Consider the following 12,530-nt stretch of genomic DNA (forward strand, 5'->3'; position numbering starts at 1 on the left):
TCCGGGTCACGCTGGCCAATAGGACTCCGCAACGGATTCCTCACAGCTTCCTATTGGCTCGCATGATGCAGGACATTTAGAGCCGCCATTATGTTACGCACACAGCTACCTGCAGAGATACCGGCACCGCTACAGAAGTAAGTATCTCTGGAAGCAGGGGGGCCCCAGAGGTGAAATTAAGACAGTTCAGCTCCGAAGACACGCTGCTTCAAACCTGTAATTAAAATTCATGTCTCTACAAGAAATTAGGACCACCTCAGAAAATTATGCTATATATATGGAGAATAATCGATATTCGACTATCAAAATAAAACACTGCTTAAATTAAAATAAGCTTTTTTTGTATATCTCAGGCTACTGTACATGTCCATGCAAGTGTGAAGGTTAACATTAGGACAGCCTGTCCCTGCAGGAACTCCACCATTGGCTATAACAAGTTAGAAGTGGTAAAGGCAGGTGTTTGAGTGTTTGAACAATACCTGGATTTAGTTTAACGTGCTGATCCTTTAAGTTAATAGAGTTTCCAGAAAGGGTGGGTCACATGTGTAAATTCATCACAATTATAACCATGTAAAAGACTATATTGTTTATGGTTACTAAACACAGACCAATACACTGCAGTTATCCAACGCGGCTAATAATATTCCAACAGGGACACTAGAGCTGAGAGATCTCCAGCTTAGAATAATTCACTTTTTTATCATCATAAAAAAACTATAACGTCATCTTGTTATTTAGACATATAGAATCAGAAGAACACATCAGACATGGATCCCAATCCATGGTCACTATTGCTCCACCCATGTGTTTAAGATTCTGTGGGATCTTTCTGCTGGTGGGATCTACACACAACGAGAGCTCCTGATATTAGATTTGAAAGTTAGAAGCTGCGGTCTTGACTTTATAAAAGCTGTTTCATTGTAAATTGGAGAGATTATTTTGTGCAAAATGTCAGTTCCCAGTGTTTATAGCAACAATTCTTCAAATGATATTTTTATTATCACCAAAAGATGCACAACTGCCTCTTTCCTTAGTCAGAGGGCCTGCGGTTCACCAGATATTTACATTATCAATATGTGAATGCTCTAGGACAGTCATACTGCTGGAGACCCCTGGAACAGATGACATTTAAGGAAAAAACAATAAATAAATAAAAATAAAACAAGCAGCATGAATCGCTGCTATAGGACAGTTACATCAACTTACTTTCATTTTCCTCCTGGACTTCGCCGTTAATTATGTCGATGCAGTTCCGAATTTCATTCCAACTCAAATAATTTTGCCCTTGAGCCGATGCCTCTGTTTTAATAGATGCCAATATTTCAACATACCTGTATATAAAATAAAAAGAAGTATAGGAAAATCTGATATAGCATTAAAAAAAACGCTGCTTAAATAAGGGCGCCACACGTAGTCGAAGATAATTTGACGTGTTCTTGTATGACACCAGCACAGTAATACCATACTATCGGTCACAATAATATACTAATCAACAAATTTCATACAATACATCATAAAACAAGTTTGGGCATTTTGTAGCATGTAGGGCTTAGTGTGCGTGATAATATATAAGAAACACATGGTTCTGCGATTATTAAATAGGTGCATCCTAAACTAAAAGATTCATGTAAAACTTCACATTTAAACTGAGGAAAAAGATTAAACAAAAACGAAGCCACACATCGTAGTAGATTTACCTTTATATCTACATAGCCTATATATACATACCAGTATACATATATATATATATCTCGCCACCTAGTACCACACGTGTGCTGCTTGGGCCAATAGGAGCTCGCCACGATGTTAAATTCACTCGCCCGGGGCGTGCAAATGTATAGGTTTGTTGAACACTGTATATATATATATATACACATACATATATACACACACGTCTGTGATAGAAATGCAACGTTTTGGGCAGATGGCTTGAAAAAGGATAGTTCTGTGTCTCCGAAACGTTGCGTTTCCATCACGGGACACTCCTCGCGCATTGAGAACAAGTGAGGACCCTCCAAATTCAACTGAAACGGTAACACATCGTTTGTTTGTTTCATCAAGATTAGTTGGACGATGACCTAATTGGGTTCTGATTATTGCAATATATCCTCGTTGTCACTTTTTCCAACTCCACAAGCGTTTGAAGTAAACTTGTTCAGTTTTTGCAATATGCAAGTTTTTATTTGTGTGGTTTTTTTTTTGTTTTGTTTTGCAGAATGGAAATGTCACACAGGGGGTTATTACTCTCTATACACATTACATACCGCTGCATGTTATCTTCCTCCAGATTGTTGAGACCTATAGATGGGCTGGCAAGGTGGCTCTGGACAGTGTGTAGGTCATTGGTTTCCAGAGCCTGATTCACCAAGGCGACGGCAGATAACATCTCCACGGCAATGAACAGCTCCTCCTGTGTCAAGTGGTTCTGTTGACATATTACATGCATTATTTATGGTATGGTGCATGCCACCTTCCTACACCATCATTTCTCTTTCTAATGATTGTGAAGTAATAACCTGGAAGCCTATAAAGCCTGGAAGATCCGAGTCCTGGCCCAAATAATCCCCAAACTGTCCAGATATTTTGATCACAGATTATTTCAACAACAAATTATGTGCCATAGGCAGTAAAAAAAAAATCCAGTTCTAAATATCACATTTCTTCTCTACCACCACCCAGAAGAAAATGTTGTACAGTCATTAGAGAAGGTTTTATTTGTCTATTTGGCCTTAAGGCAAACCACACCATGGTAATAAATAATTTACTAGTGATACGAATGAAAAAAGAAGCGGCTCTATTCAGTCATGAGATATAAAAGCCAATAACCAATAACTGATCTTATTCTAAAGTCTTAGACATTTCCCCAGTAGCGCGACTTTTAGTTGAACAACCTATTTATATTGAAACTAACAAAAACTCTTGGCAGACAAGACCATTGTGTTTCGGGGATCTCCAAGCAGAGAAGGGGTTAAAAACAGATGGTGTGATTATAAATAAAATTCCCTAAAAATTAAATATCGTTTTGAACAAAACGATGCAAAACCGTTTTCTAGATGATGGGGGAAATCTCACCGCAGAGTTTTGTTTCTGAAGGTTGAAGAGTTCAGTCTGATATAAAGCAGCAGCAAACTGATGAACGATCGGCAGCTGGGCCTCGGGCTGCATGAGCGCAGCCAGAGTTTGCGAAGAATCGCCACTAAGAATTGCGGCATTGAGTCTTTCAATGGCTTGTAGCACTAAATAACGGCATGAACAAAAATAAGAGATTGTCAATTTCAGAGATTATTACCAAAAGACAATGTGTGAAATGGAGTGAAATACTTACCCATACAGTTATTATAATTAGCAGATGTTGGTATTAGACAGTACATATTGTACGATGTGTTTATACTGTATAATTGCCTAATAAAACTATTTGAAAAAAATAAAATAATTAGCAGATGTACAGTATGTCCACTTTATTACATTGCTCTAATTTACTTTGCGTGTGTCGTATTGTAGACAAGATTTAAACAATTTATTTCGAGTATTGACTGTGCAGACTGAAACTTTGTATTTAGCCCTTTTATAAAAAAATTATAATTGATTTTTTTTAGTGCTTAAAATAGGAACAACATGAAATAATTTATTCTCTGTTATTTCATACGGGAGAAGTTAGAGAGCAAGCGGCAGCAATCATTGTGGAAAAAGAAACCAACATGTTATACCCCTGCTGGGGCGTCAACACGGGACATAACTCATGACTGGCTAGTCTCTGGTTGCAGTCTGAAGCGCTTCTTTCTATAAAGCTTTATTGTCTGTTATAAATGTTTTGTTATCATTAAGTTTCACTTCCCAGGGTACCGGTTTGCGTTTATTTAATGCCTTACCAATTAGGAGAGTCATACTAGCGCCTGACTAATTTTAAACATTATTTGTTCTAACAATTCCCTTGGAAACAACTACGATTATACTGACAGTCCCCTGACTGAATGGCTCCCCAGCAATGCAGCGGTCTGATGCCCCTTTTACTTCCCAAAGGAACAGGAGACGTTACCAAATTTCTCATCCCCCGGGGGGCTTGCTAGTTATGTGAAACCAGAAGTTCTAATAAAAATACAAATAAAATCACCTGAGTCAATGAGATCGCTGCTTTAAACCCCTTGTCATGTTTTATAACAGGAATACTTGAATGGCACTCTGGCCCGGAAGCACTGAAACTCGGTTCTTGCATCTTCCCGTCTCCCTGGAGAATACTAGTTACAAACTAACTCCTACCGCAAAAATTTCCCTCTCCTAATTAATTCGTATATCAATAACAATTAATGTATGACCTAGTTTGTTAACCGCTTACTATGAAGTGGTAGATATTTAGACATATTTTGGCCGAAGTAGGAGAATCAATGTCTCTTGGAAATATGAATATTAAAATGATCTGAAAGAACTAAAGATGCACCAGCTGTATAGGTGGGCAGCGTGTGAATTGCTATTGTATGTCTTACAATTGCTTATGTGGACAGGTGAAACCCGTAATGATTGAGCAAAGGAAAGTGTGAGCAAGTCAAAATGCTGGCTATTTAAATTCATGTATTCTTGAACCTGTTTAATAATACAGGAGTAAAAAATACTTTTTATTCTTTTACTCTTTGCTTTTTAACAATTACTTACAAAAATAAGTAACAATGAACTATTGCCAATGAATAGTGACGTAGAAGTGAAAGACGATATATCTGGGGTAACCTGTAGTGTAACATGTTGATCAACCAGTGTGAAAGGATCTGCGCTTTAAATAATGTAATCCTATTTTAATTCACTGTAACATCTGCTAATATTTAATATCGTGTCTGTGTTTTCACACACGCGCACACTCACATCTGCACAAGGTACACAAATTGACAAATGTTAATAGAAGATATTTATTTCACCCGGCATAGAATGAGGTTAATGCATGAGCCCTACAGATTTAGCTTGGCTTGCAAAAGCAGCGCATTCAATGCCTTGCAGGTTCTTTCAGCAACACATGTATACAAGAGAAGACAGGAACACAGGTATACAAGAGAAGACAGGAAGACAACACAGATAACAGACTCGTGCAGAAACGAACGCAGGACAGAAGGAACATGGAAAAAGCAGACATTGTTTGCAACAGGGAGGTTAGGCCCAAAAGCATATGGTGAGGTCTGTTCTCAAATACTACTAATACAAACAAAACAAAAAAAGCAACCCATTTAAAATGCCGATTTTAAACGAATAATTAAAATATGCTCAGATTATCAGATGTCCTTATTTATAAATAACAGCAAGGATAATCTACACAAAGAAGAAGCCCAGGGAACCTTAGAAATAACACGTGTCTAAATGATAGCTGTGGGCAAGCTGAAGAATCAAGAGTTTGAAGTGTTCTAAACTTCACAAGGGAATGAGGAGGAAATAATTGGAAAAAACACTAGAATCTCCATCCTAGGTATGCATAGAACTCAAAAGTCACTGAATGTATCAACGGTTTCTGTGGATTCTATAAGGGAGCAGAGAACATTAGATTAAAAGAAAAGATCTTGTTGGCTTCACTGTTAAGAAATGGCGCGAATCGAGAGTACCCATTTGAATCCTTTTGTAATGCAGCAGCTGTGTTTATCTTATAGTAACATTTAAATAACCAAAACCACTGCACATAAATGGATGGTTCAGGACACTAATTAAGAGCAGCTACCCAGGTCCCCGCTTCTCTTGCCCACAATATTAGAGCGCATGACGCATGGATGTCAGTTCAGCCCGTTTCTGAGCTTGCGGTACATAAATGTGGTGTGAATAAAGCATGCTTTGCCGTGCAAGTACAATATCAATCCCTTCAGCCCATGAAGACATTTTACTAGGGGTACTATGCTCAGCACCTACACTAACTATAGGTAACTATATGAAACGAGGTAAGTTTTTTTTCTTGAGGTTGCAAACATACTTTCAAACCAAGCTTGCAATAATTTTGTTTGTGACAATTAACCTTCGCAAGCAAAGTCATTTGGCTTATAACAAAGTAAAGGGATTTATTAGTGGTAACCAAGCAGCGCGCTGTGGGTGTGAAGGGGTTTATATTGTGAATATGACGGAGCCGTGCTGTTTTGTCGAGCAATTTCAGGAGATAACGTCGCCACCTGCTGAAAATGCTGTGAGGAATGAAACCAAGAGACGTTAACTACCTTATACAACAAGAATACTCCCAAACGGCACAGACTGGTGATTGTAGTAATTGCAACACTGAGAAGGACAGCAACAGAAACAACATTTATTGGAATTGTTTTTTTTCATTAATGACCATTCTCAATGTTCTTGTGCTGGCATGCAATCATTGGTAGAGCGGACGGGTAAGATTGAGGTGTATATATAGCGTAAAAATAGCAAATTATACAAAAAAATAAATATTTACTCACTAAGCACGTGAGACTCGGCTTCTTTATTGGCAACACTAACTTCTTTCTGTATCTCGTTTTTGTCAAGTGTACTGGGAACACCTGCTTTCTAGGGGATCAGGAGGAAAGAAACCTGCGGATTAATGTCTTATGCAGGAGAAGAAGAACCAGTCACTGTTTGGGTGAAGAGTCACATCCAACATAAAACGCACCATAGGATCACAGTTACGCATCAGGTTTGTTTCCTTTGCCGCAGCATAGCTGTACATCTACTCAATGCAGAATCCAATTAGTTTTATATTGCGTTAAAGTATGTAAAGCTTCATCACTGGTAAGATAATTACCCAATTTAAATAATGTATTGATAATGTAATGTGCCCAAAATGTTTTGCATCCCTACCACATTTAATTTCGAAATCTCCTGAAACTATTGTGCCCAGCCCTATTCTAACGTCTGTCAGTCTTCTCTTCATCTCATCCCCATACATTTATTTGGTCTTCAACTTCCTCTGCGGAAGATGTGAAGCAGTTAATATATTACAAAAGCAAAGGGCTGAGGATGCTCTTCTGTGAGCTGCCCACACCTTGTTAACGTCCAGTGCAGTCTCCACCTTCTCCTTACATTGACACATTGAACCCATGTGGTTCCCAGAGAGGCCAGCAACCCAAAGCTCTGCAATATGCTGCTGGCCTCGCTAGGGCATACGAGCTCTGAGTTGCCTACATGAGGGATGCAAAATAATACTTTGTGAGGGCCACTTGTTCCACAGATGCTTTCTACTTCTCTTATGGTGACCCTGAACTTCTCAGTTTAATCTCCCATGAAATAATTGAGGGGAGTCGTATTCCAAGGGTAAATATAATGCAATGCAGAGGTGCCACGCAGTAATGCATCTTGGGGCAAGTTGTAAAAGTTAGAGTACTGTAGGTCAGTGGTTCTCAACCTTTTTTGGTTAAAGAACATTATAATTATATTGCGAAATTCTGCAGATCCCAACCCTCTCTGATAGCACGCCCGAGATCAGATACATTATAAGGAACCCCAACCCTCTCTAATAGCGCGCCCGAGATCAGATACATTGTAAGGAACAGTGATGTACAGAAAAGCCCGGGCGCTACCTCAAATGGATGACTTGTGGGGTGATACAATTCTAGTGATAGAACAATACAACCTTAAAGAGTACTTTAAGGACCCCTCTACTTCCGAATCTCTTCCCGCTGCTCAAACCCCAAAGAGGACCTATCCAGGATCCTTGGTAATAACCTGTGCTACCCCATTTTTTGTCTGTTTTTACATTGTAAGGAACCCCAACCCTCTCTAATAGCGCGGCAGAGGTCAGATGCATTGTAAGGAACCCCGACCCTCTCTAATAGCGTGTCTGCGATCAGATGCATTGTAAGGAACCCCAACCCTCTCTAATAGCGCGTCTGAGATCAGATGCATTGTAAATTCTCCTGCATTTGGTAGAATTTTCAAACGACCTGAAAATTGCAGGGAACCCTTTAGGTGTGCCCAGGGAACCCAAGTTGCAAAACACTGGGGTTGGCACTTTCCCTTGCTACTCCTCAACACATACCCTCATGAGACTCAACTGGTTTGCATGATGCATAGAAGCAACATTACACATTTCTGCAAATTAACCTCCACATGAAATACCACTATATATATTTTTTTACAAATAAAATATTGTTTAATTCAGTAATGAATCAATGCTATAGTATGGGGAAACATGCAGCTGTTAGATGACGTTATTAAAAAACGTGATGAGTGAATGACTGATGAGCCGGAATGTACAGTAGTCTCTTCCATTACCTGCATTTTCTCGTCTTTAGCGTTACACAATTGTGTCAGGTACCGGGACGCATTTTGTGGCTGAACTTCAGAAAGACTCAGAATATGAAGCATCAGACCACTTATCAAAGCCACTTCATCTTTCCTGTCAATGGCCCCATTTACTTGGACTAAGGCTAAATTGGCTGAAAGGAAAAACAATGCTTACAAAACTCCAAGAATTACAAGGATTTCCCAAATGTACTGTTTTTCTTTTTCTTTCTCTAGAAAAACCACAGTTTTGGAACTATAAACATCATACTGTATAGTATGTCCTGTTCTCAGATCAGCACAAGAGGGGTCGAAATTGGCAAAACAGTATGCAGCTAGAAGCAGGAACATTAGGCATTGAAGCAAGCTGCTATAGCTTTGGGACTAGCGCTGCCTGTTAAAAAAGCTGCAGCTTAAAATCATGCAACGGATACATTAGTTTAGATCCATTCAGTGTTTTAGTTCATCACTCAGTCATTATTCCACGCCGCACGCAACCCACTTACTCAATCAATGAAACCTCCTTTCGGTGCACTAATGTCACATGGAGTGGAGTACTTACTGTTAACCTTATTGATATGACCTTGTATCTCTGCTTGTGTAAGTAGTTCTTCATATACGTCCCTTTCCTCTTCAGAAATAGTAATGTTCTGCAACAGTGATACAATCATCATCAATCAACAAGAAATTAATCTAGCCGCAGCCCTTTATGCAGCATAAGATTATTTGGGATTTGTAAACTCCTGGTGGCAGGACTATCCTTGTACACGGTTTCCACACGGAGGTTTTAGTCCCATTATTGATTGTGCACTCCTTAATAAGAGTACTCGGTGCCCAGGACATACTCGAAAGCTCGAGGTAACGCTCAATGTATTACTTACGGGTAAAACATTTAATAAATAAAACATGGTCTGATATTGATCGTATACACAATACAGTGTCACTTTTACTGTAATATACACAGTCCACATAGCACTTTTGGTTACCATTAGACTAATATGCTAATATTTCCAACACAGCGGTACAGTGTCACGAGACGTATGAGAGCTTTAAAAATGAGTGCAAATTGTAAAATTTAAACCCTTGTCCAGAACAACTTCCATTGTAAGCAGTGTTGTGAGGTCATAGGCCGCGCTTATAGTGCGCGCAATGGCAATGGATAACATCACCCGTCGCCACCCTCGAAAGTTATAATTTAACTTTCGGCGACGTCGCTGGCGAACTGGCCATTGATTGGTTCAGAGGCTGTCATATGTGGTGGCAGCCTCTGAAAAATCACATTTTATCGGCTTCCAAATTTTTGGTCGCTGCCATCGCGTCGCGCTTACTATAAGCGCTTGCGACGGTGACAATGCTTTTGTTTTCAGGCGGCGTTGCGTCGCCGGCACTATAAGCACAGCCTTACAGACCTGAAAAGGCGGCTTGTGAAGTCTTCATCGCTCATGTGCAATCATGAGTCTGAAGAACGCCAATGTATGTCTCTGAAAATGCAGCAATTACCCCCTGCCTGATGTTTAAAAGTTCCCCTTCTCGTGTATTTTTTGATATTTTAGCAAAAGAGACCACCCAATATACTATACCCATAATATCTACTCTATGGGATATACTCTTCTTGACTAGTAACCTAGTACCAAAATTACACAATTGTCTTCCTTGATGACTAATACTTTATAGAACTCCTCTTAAACATAAATACGAACTAAACAGACACAAATATTTGCATAGTGGTGTCATGTGGATGTGACTAACACGTGTCGATAGAATGGGCTGTGGCAGCATTGATATTTAGGAACCTTTGAAATGATCTACCTTCAGTTTTGCATTGTCCTCTTTTATTTCCTTCGCCTGCGAGAGCTCGTTGTGGTATTCCTGTGCATAGGTCTCCTCCACATTTAACAACATTGCATTTGGGTTCCTCAGCGTTACCATCGTCTGACTGGCTATCCCCTTGTCTAAAGCCTCATTAATTGCAATCACTGCAGCGTGCACTGAAAGGAAAAAGGACAACATTGCAAGAAAAAACACTGCTGAGAAAAATATAACCATACTAATACTGCGATGTCCCATTTAGGCCACTGTAAGGGGGACACTTTGACTAGTGCTTTGCCAGAACTCTGTCGGTTTGTAAAAAAAATAACGTAAAAAAAAAAAATTCAGGCAAACTTTTTCAAGCGTTGACCTTTTTCGTAAAGTTTTTTTTTTTTTTTTTTATTTCAACCAGTTTCTAAAAAAAAAACTTGTTCTGTAAACACATTCACACGTCTCAGACAGGTCTGCAGCCCTGCTTTTCACCATTATCTCTTAGCATACAGAGCTTCCACTGCAGCCAGGGATTCTGGGTAATGACATGCAAATGAGCACAGTGTGTCACCTTTTACTTCATATCCATGTTAACATGGATAAGCTTATGCCTGACGTATCACACAGCTTTTCAGCACAGCCTGGGTTACAGAAGTGCGTAGCCTGGAGACCTGTTCACGGACAGCTGTTTCAACCTTTTGGGTCTCAGCAGTGTGTGGCTGATTATGCTGGCTTTGCAATTTAAAGCTGAGATATAGGTTTCATCAAGACAAGAAGTTATATAAAAGAAAAAAAAAATTTTAATTGAGGATGAGCCAGTCGGAGGTTTTGGTTAGAATTCCACTTTGACCCAAAAGTTCATCCCCAAGTTCTAGGAGCCGCCCATCCTTCCTTAACGGTTTAGAAAAAGACCTGACTTTTACTTTGACATTTCCACCATTATTATCATCATAAATCCGCTTATATTTTACACGTTAGAATACATATTGTTGGGAACGTACACGTCACTGAAGAACGAATGCTGCAGAATTTCAATATAGGCAAAAATTCCCCAAATATTTTGGGAGCCCCCAAAGTAGTTCTATAGGTGAGTGTGTTCTGTTATGCACAGTGATATCACCTCGCACTAATTTCCAGTGAGTTACCGGCACTCACCCCCCCCCCCCCCCCCCCGCGCCCTCACTCTTTCCTGGCCTCTTGGACATGGCTTTAATCTGCTCCTTTCTGCTGTGCACACTATTTGTGCCCACCAGAGGGAGCCAAAGTGCCGTGTGCAGCTCCTGTGACATTGAGCAACATCTTCTATTACGTACAAAATATTGCACTTTTCTATTTAATCCTGGTCACTGGCAACACCACTTTCAGGGTTGTTACCTGCAGATCGGTAGAGCACTTCATAATGAAACACAAGGGGAGAAAACGGAAAAGGAACAGAAATGTACAATATCACTTTTCAGTAACAGACAACGTGCTGTTCTATGTTAAAGTGTGAAACAGGGGTTAAGTAGTGGCAATGTGCGGCTGCCCACGCGGGACTGCATGTTTAATAACACACAGTCTGTCCTCAAATTACAAAAGTGAATGAATGAGACTCACATGCAGCTTCGTCCACAGACAGCTCGTTTGCCAGAATACCTCCAATTTTATTAAATGATGGCATCTGGATACCATATTTCTCCAGTTCTTTCCGCATGTTATTAATTTCCTCCTCTATCAAAAAGAAAAAAAAAAGAAATGAAAACTGTCACAATACAGAAATACAGCAACACGTGGAGTCAAGTCATGACAACTAATAGACCTGTTATCCTGCGTCATTAGTAGCATGGCTACAAAGAAGCAGCCTCTAGCTCAGGAGTGGCCAACCCCAGCCCTCACAGCCACCAGGTTTCCAGGATATCCCTGCTTTAGTACAGATGGCTCAATCAGTGGCTGAAGCAGGCACTGATTGAGCCACTTGTGCTGAAGCAGGGATATCTTTAAAATCCAACCTGTTGGTGGCCCTTGAGGACTGGAGTTGGCCAGCCCTACTCAGGGGGGTACACAAACTGGGGGGCACTAGATTTTCAGGGGGGGGGTGGCACGGTGCTTACAGAGGCCCCACGCTTTCCCCCAAAGCATTTTAATTAAATGCTGGGGAGCGCACAAGGCCTTTGTATGTTCCTTTACCTGGCAGCTTCTGGCGATAGCACATGACGTTGTGACGTCAGAAACGCCGGAGACAAGGTAAGGAGGGGGGTGGGGGGCGCAGAGGGAAAAGTTTGCGCACTCCTGCCCTAGGTTATGTAATTAACCCAATACAGGGACTCAGAATCTAGGAAAAGCTCAATAAACGTCATAAATGATCTTATTGCAGGTTATGTGATTGATCAGAGAAGCAGCGCGATCTCTCAGAACCTCTGGTAATACCTCCTGCTTAAGATTTTTTTGTTACATTTATATATGCTTTTTTTTTAAAATGTTACCATTTTAGTGTCAGGGAGACATGCAATGCGTTTTTGACTCGTGTGTACTGAAAAAGGTTAAGT

General features: G+C 40.1%; 1 protein-coding gene across 5 annotated transcripts in view; it reads right to left on the minus strand.

The window, feature by feature from the left end:
- Positions 1–12,530, minus strand: part of IQGAP2 (IQ motif containing GTPase activating protein 2) — a 501,518-nt gene that overhangs the window by 304,960 nt on the left and 184,028 nt on the right. For 3 of the 5 annotated variants that reach the window (XM_075591289.1, XM_075591261.1, XM_075591252.1), the window contains exons 7-14: positions 11,602–11,715; positions 10,015–10,193; positions 8,768–8,855; positions 8,197–8,360; positions 6,405–6,492; positions 3,073–3,236; positions 2,265–2,425; positions 1,207–1,331 (exon numbers count right to left, since the gene is read on the minus strand). In XM_075591289.1, coding sequence (XP_075447404.1) covers positions 1,207–1,331; positions 2,265–2,425; positions 3,073–3,236; positions 6,405–6,492; positions 8,197–8,360; positions 8,768–8,855; positions 10,015–10,193; positions 11,602–11,715 — 1,083 coding nt within the window. The remainder of the gene's footprint in view (positions 1–1,206; positions 1,332–2,264; positions 2,426–3,072; positions 3,237–6,404; positions 6,493–8,196; positions 8,361–8,767; positions 8,856–10,014; positions 10,194–11,601; positions 11,716–12,530) is intronic. The other 2 variants (XM_075591271.1, XM_075591280.1) reach the window with 1 other exon arrangement.

Source organism: Ascaphus truei, chromosome 1 (genome assembly GCF_040206685.1).
Source record: "Ascaphus truei isolate aAscTru1 chromosome 1, aAscTru1.hap1, whole genome shotgun sequence".
In the NCBI taxonomy this organism is placed as follows: Eukaryota; Metazoa; Chordata; class Amphibia; order Anura; family Ascaphidae; genus Ascaphus; species Ascaphus truei.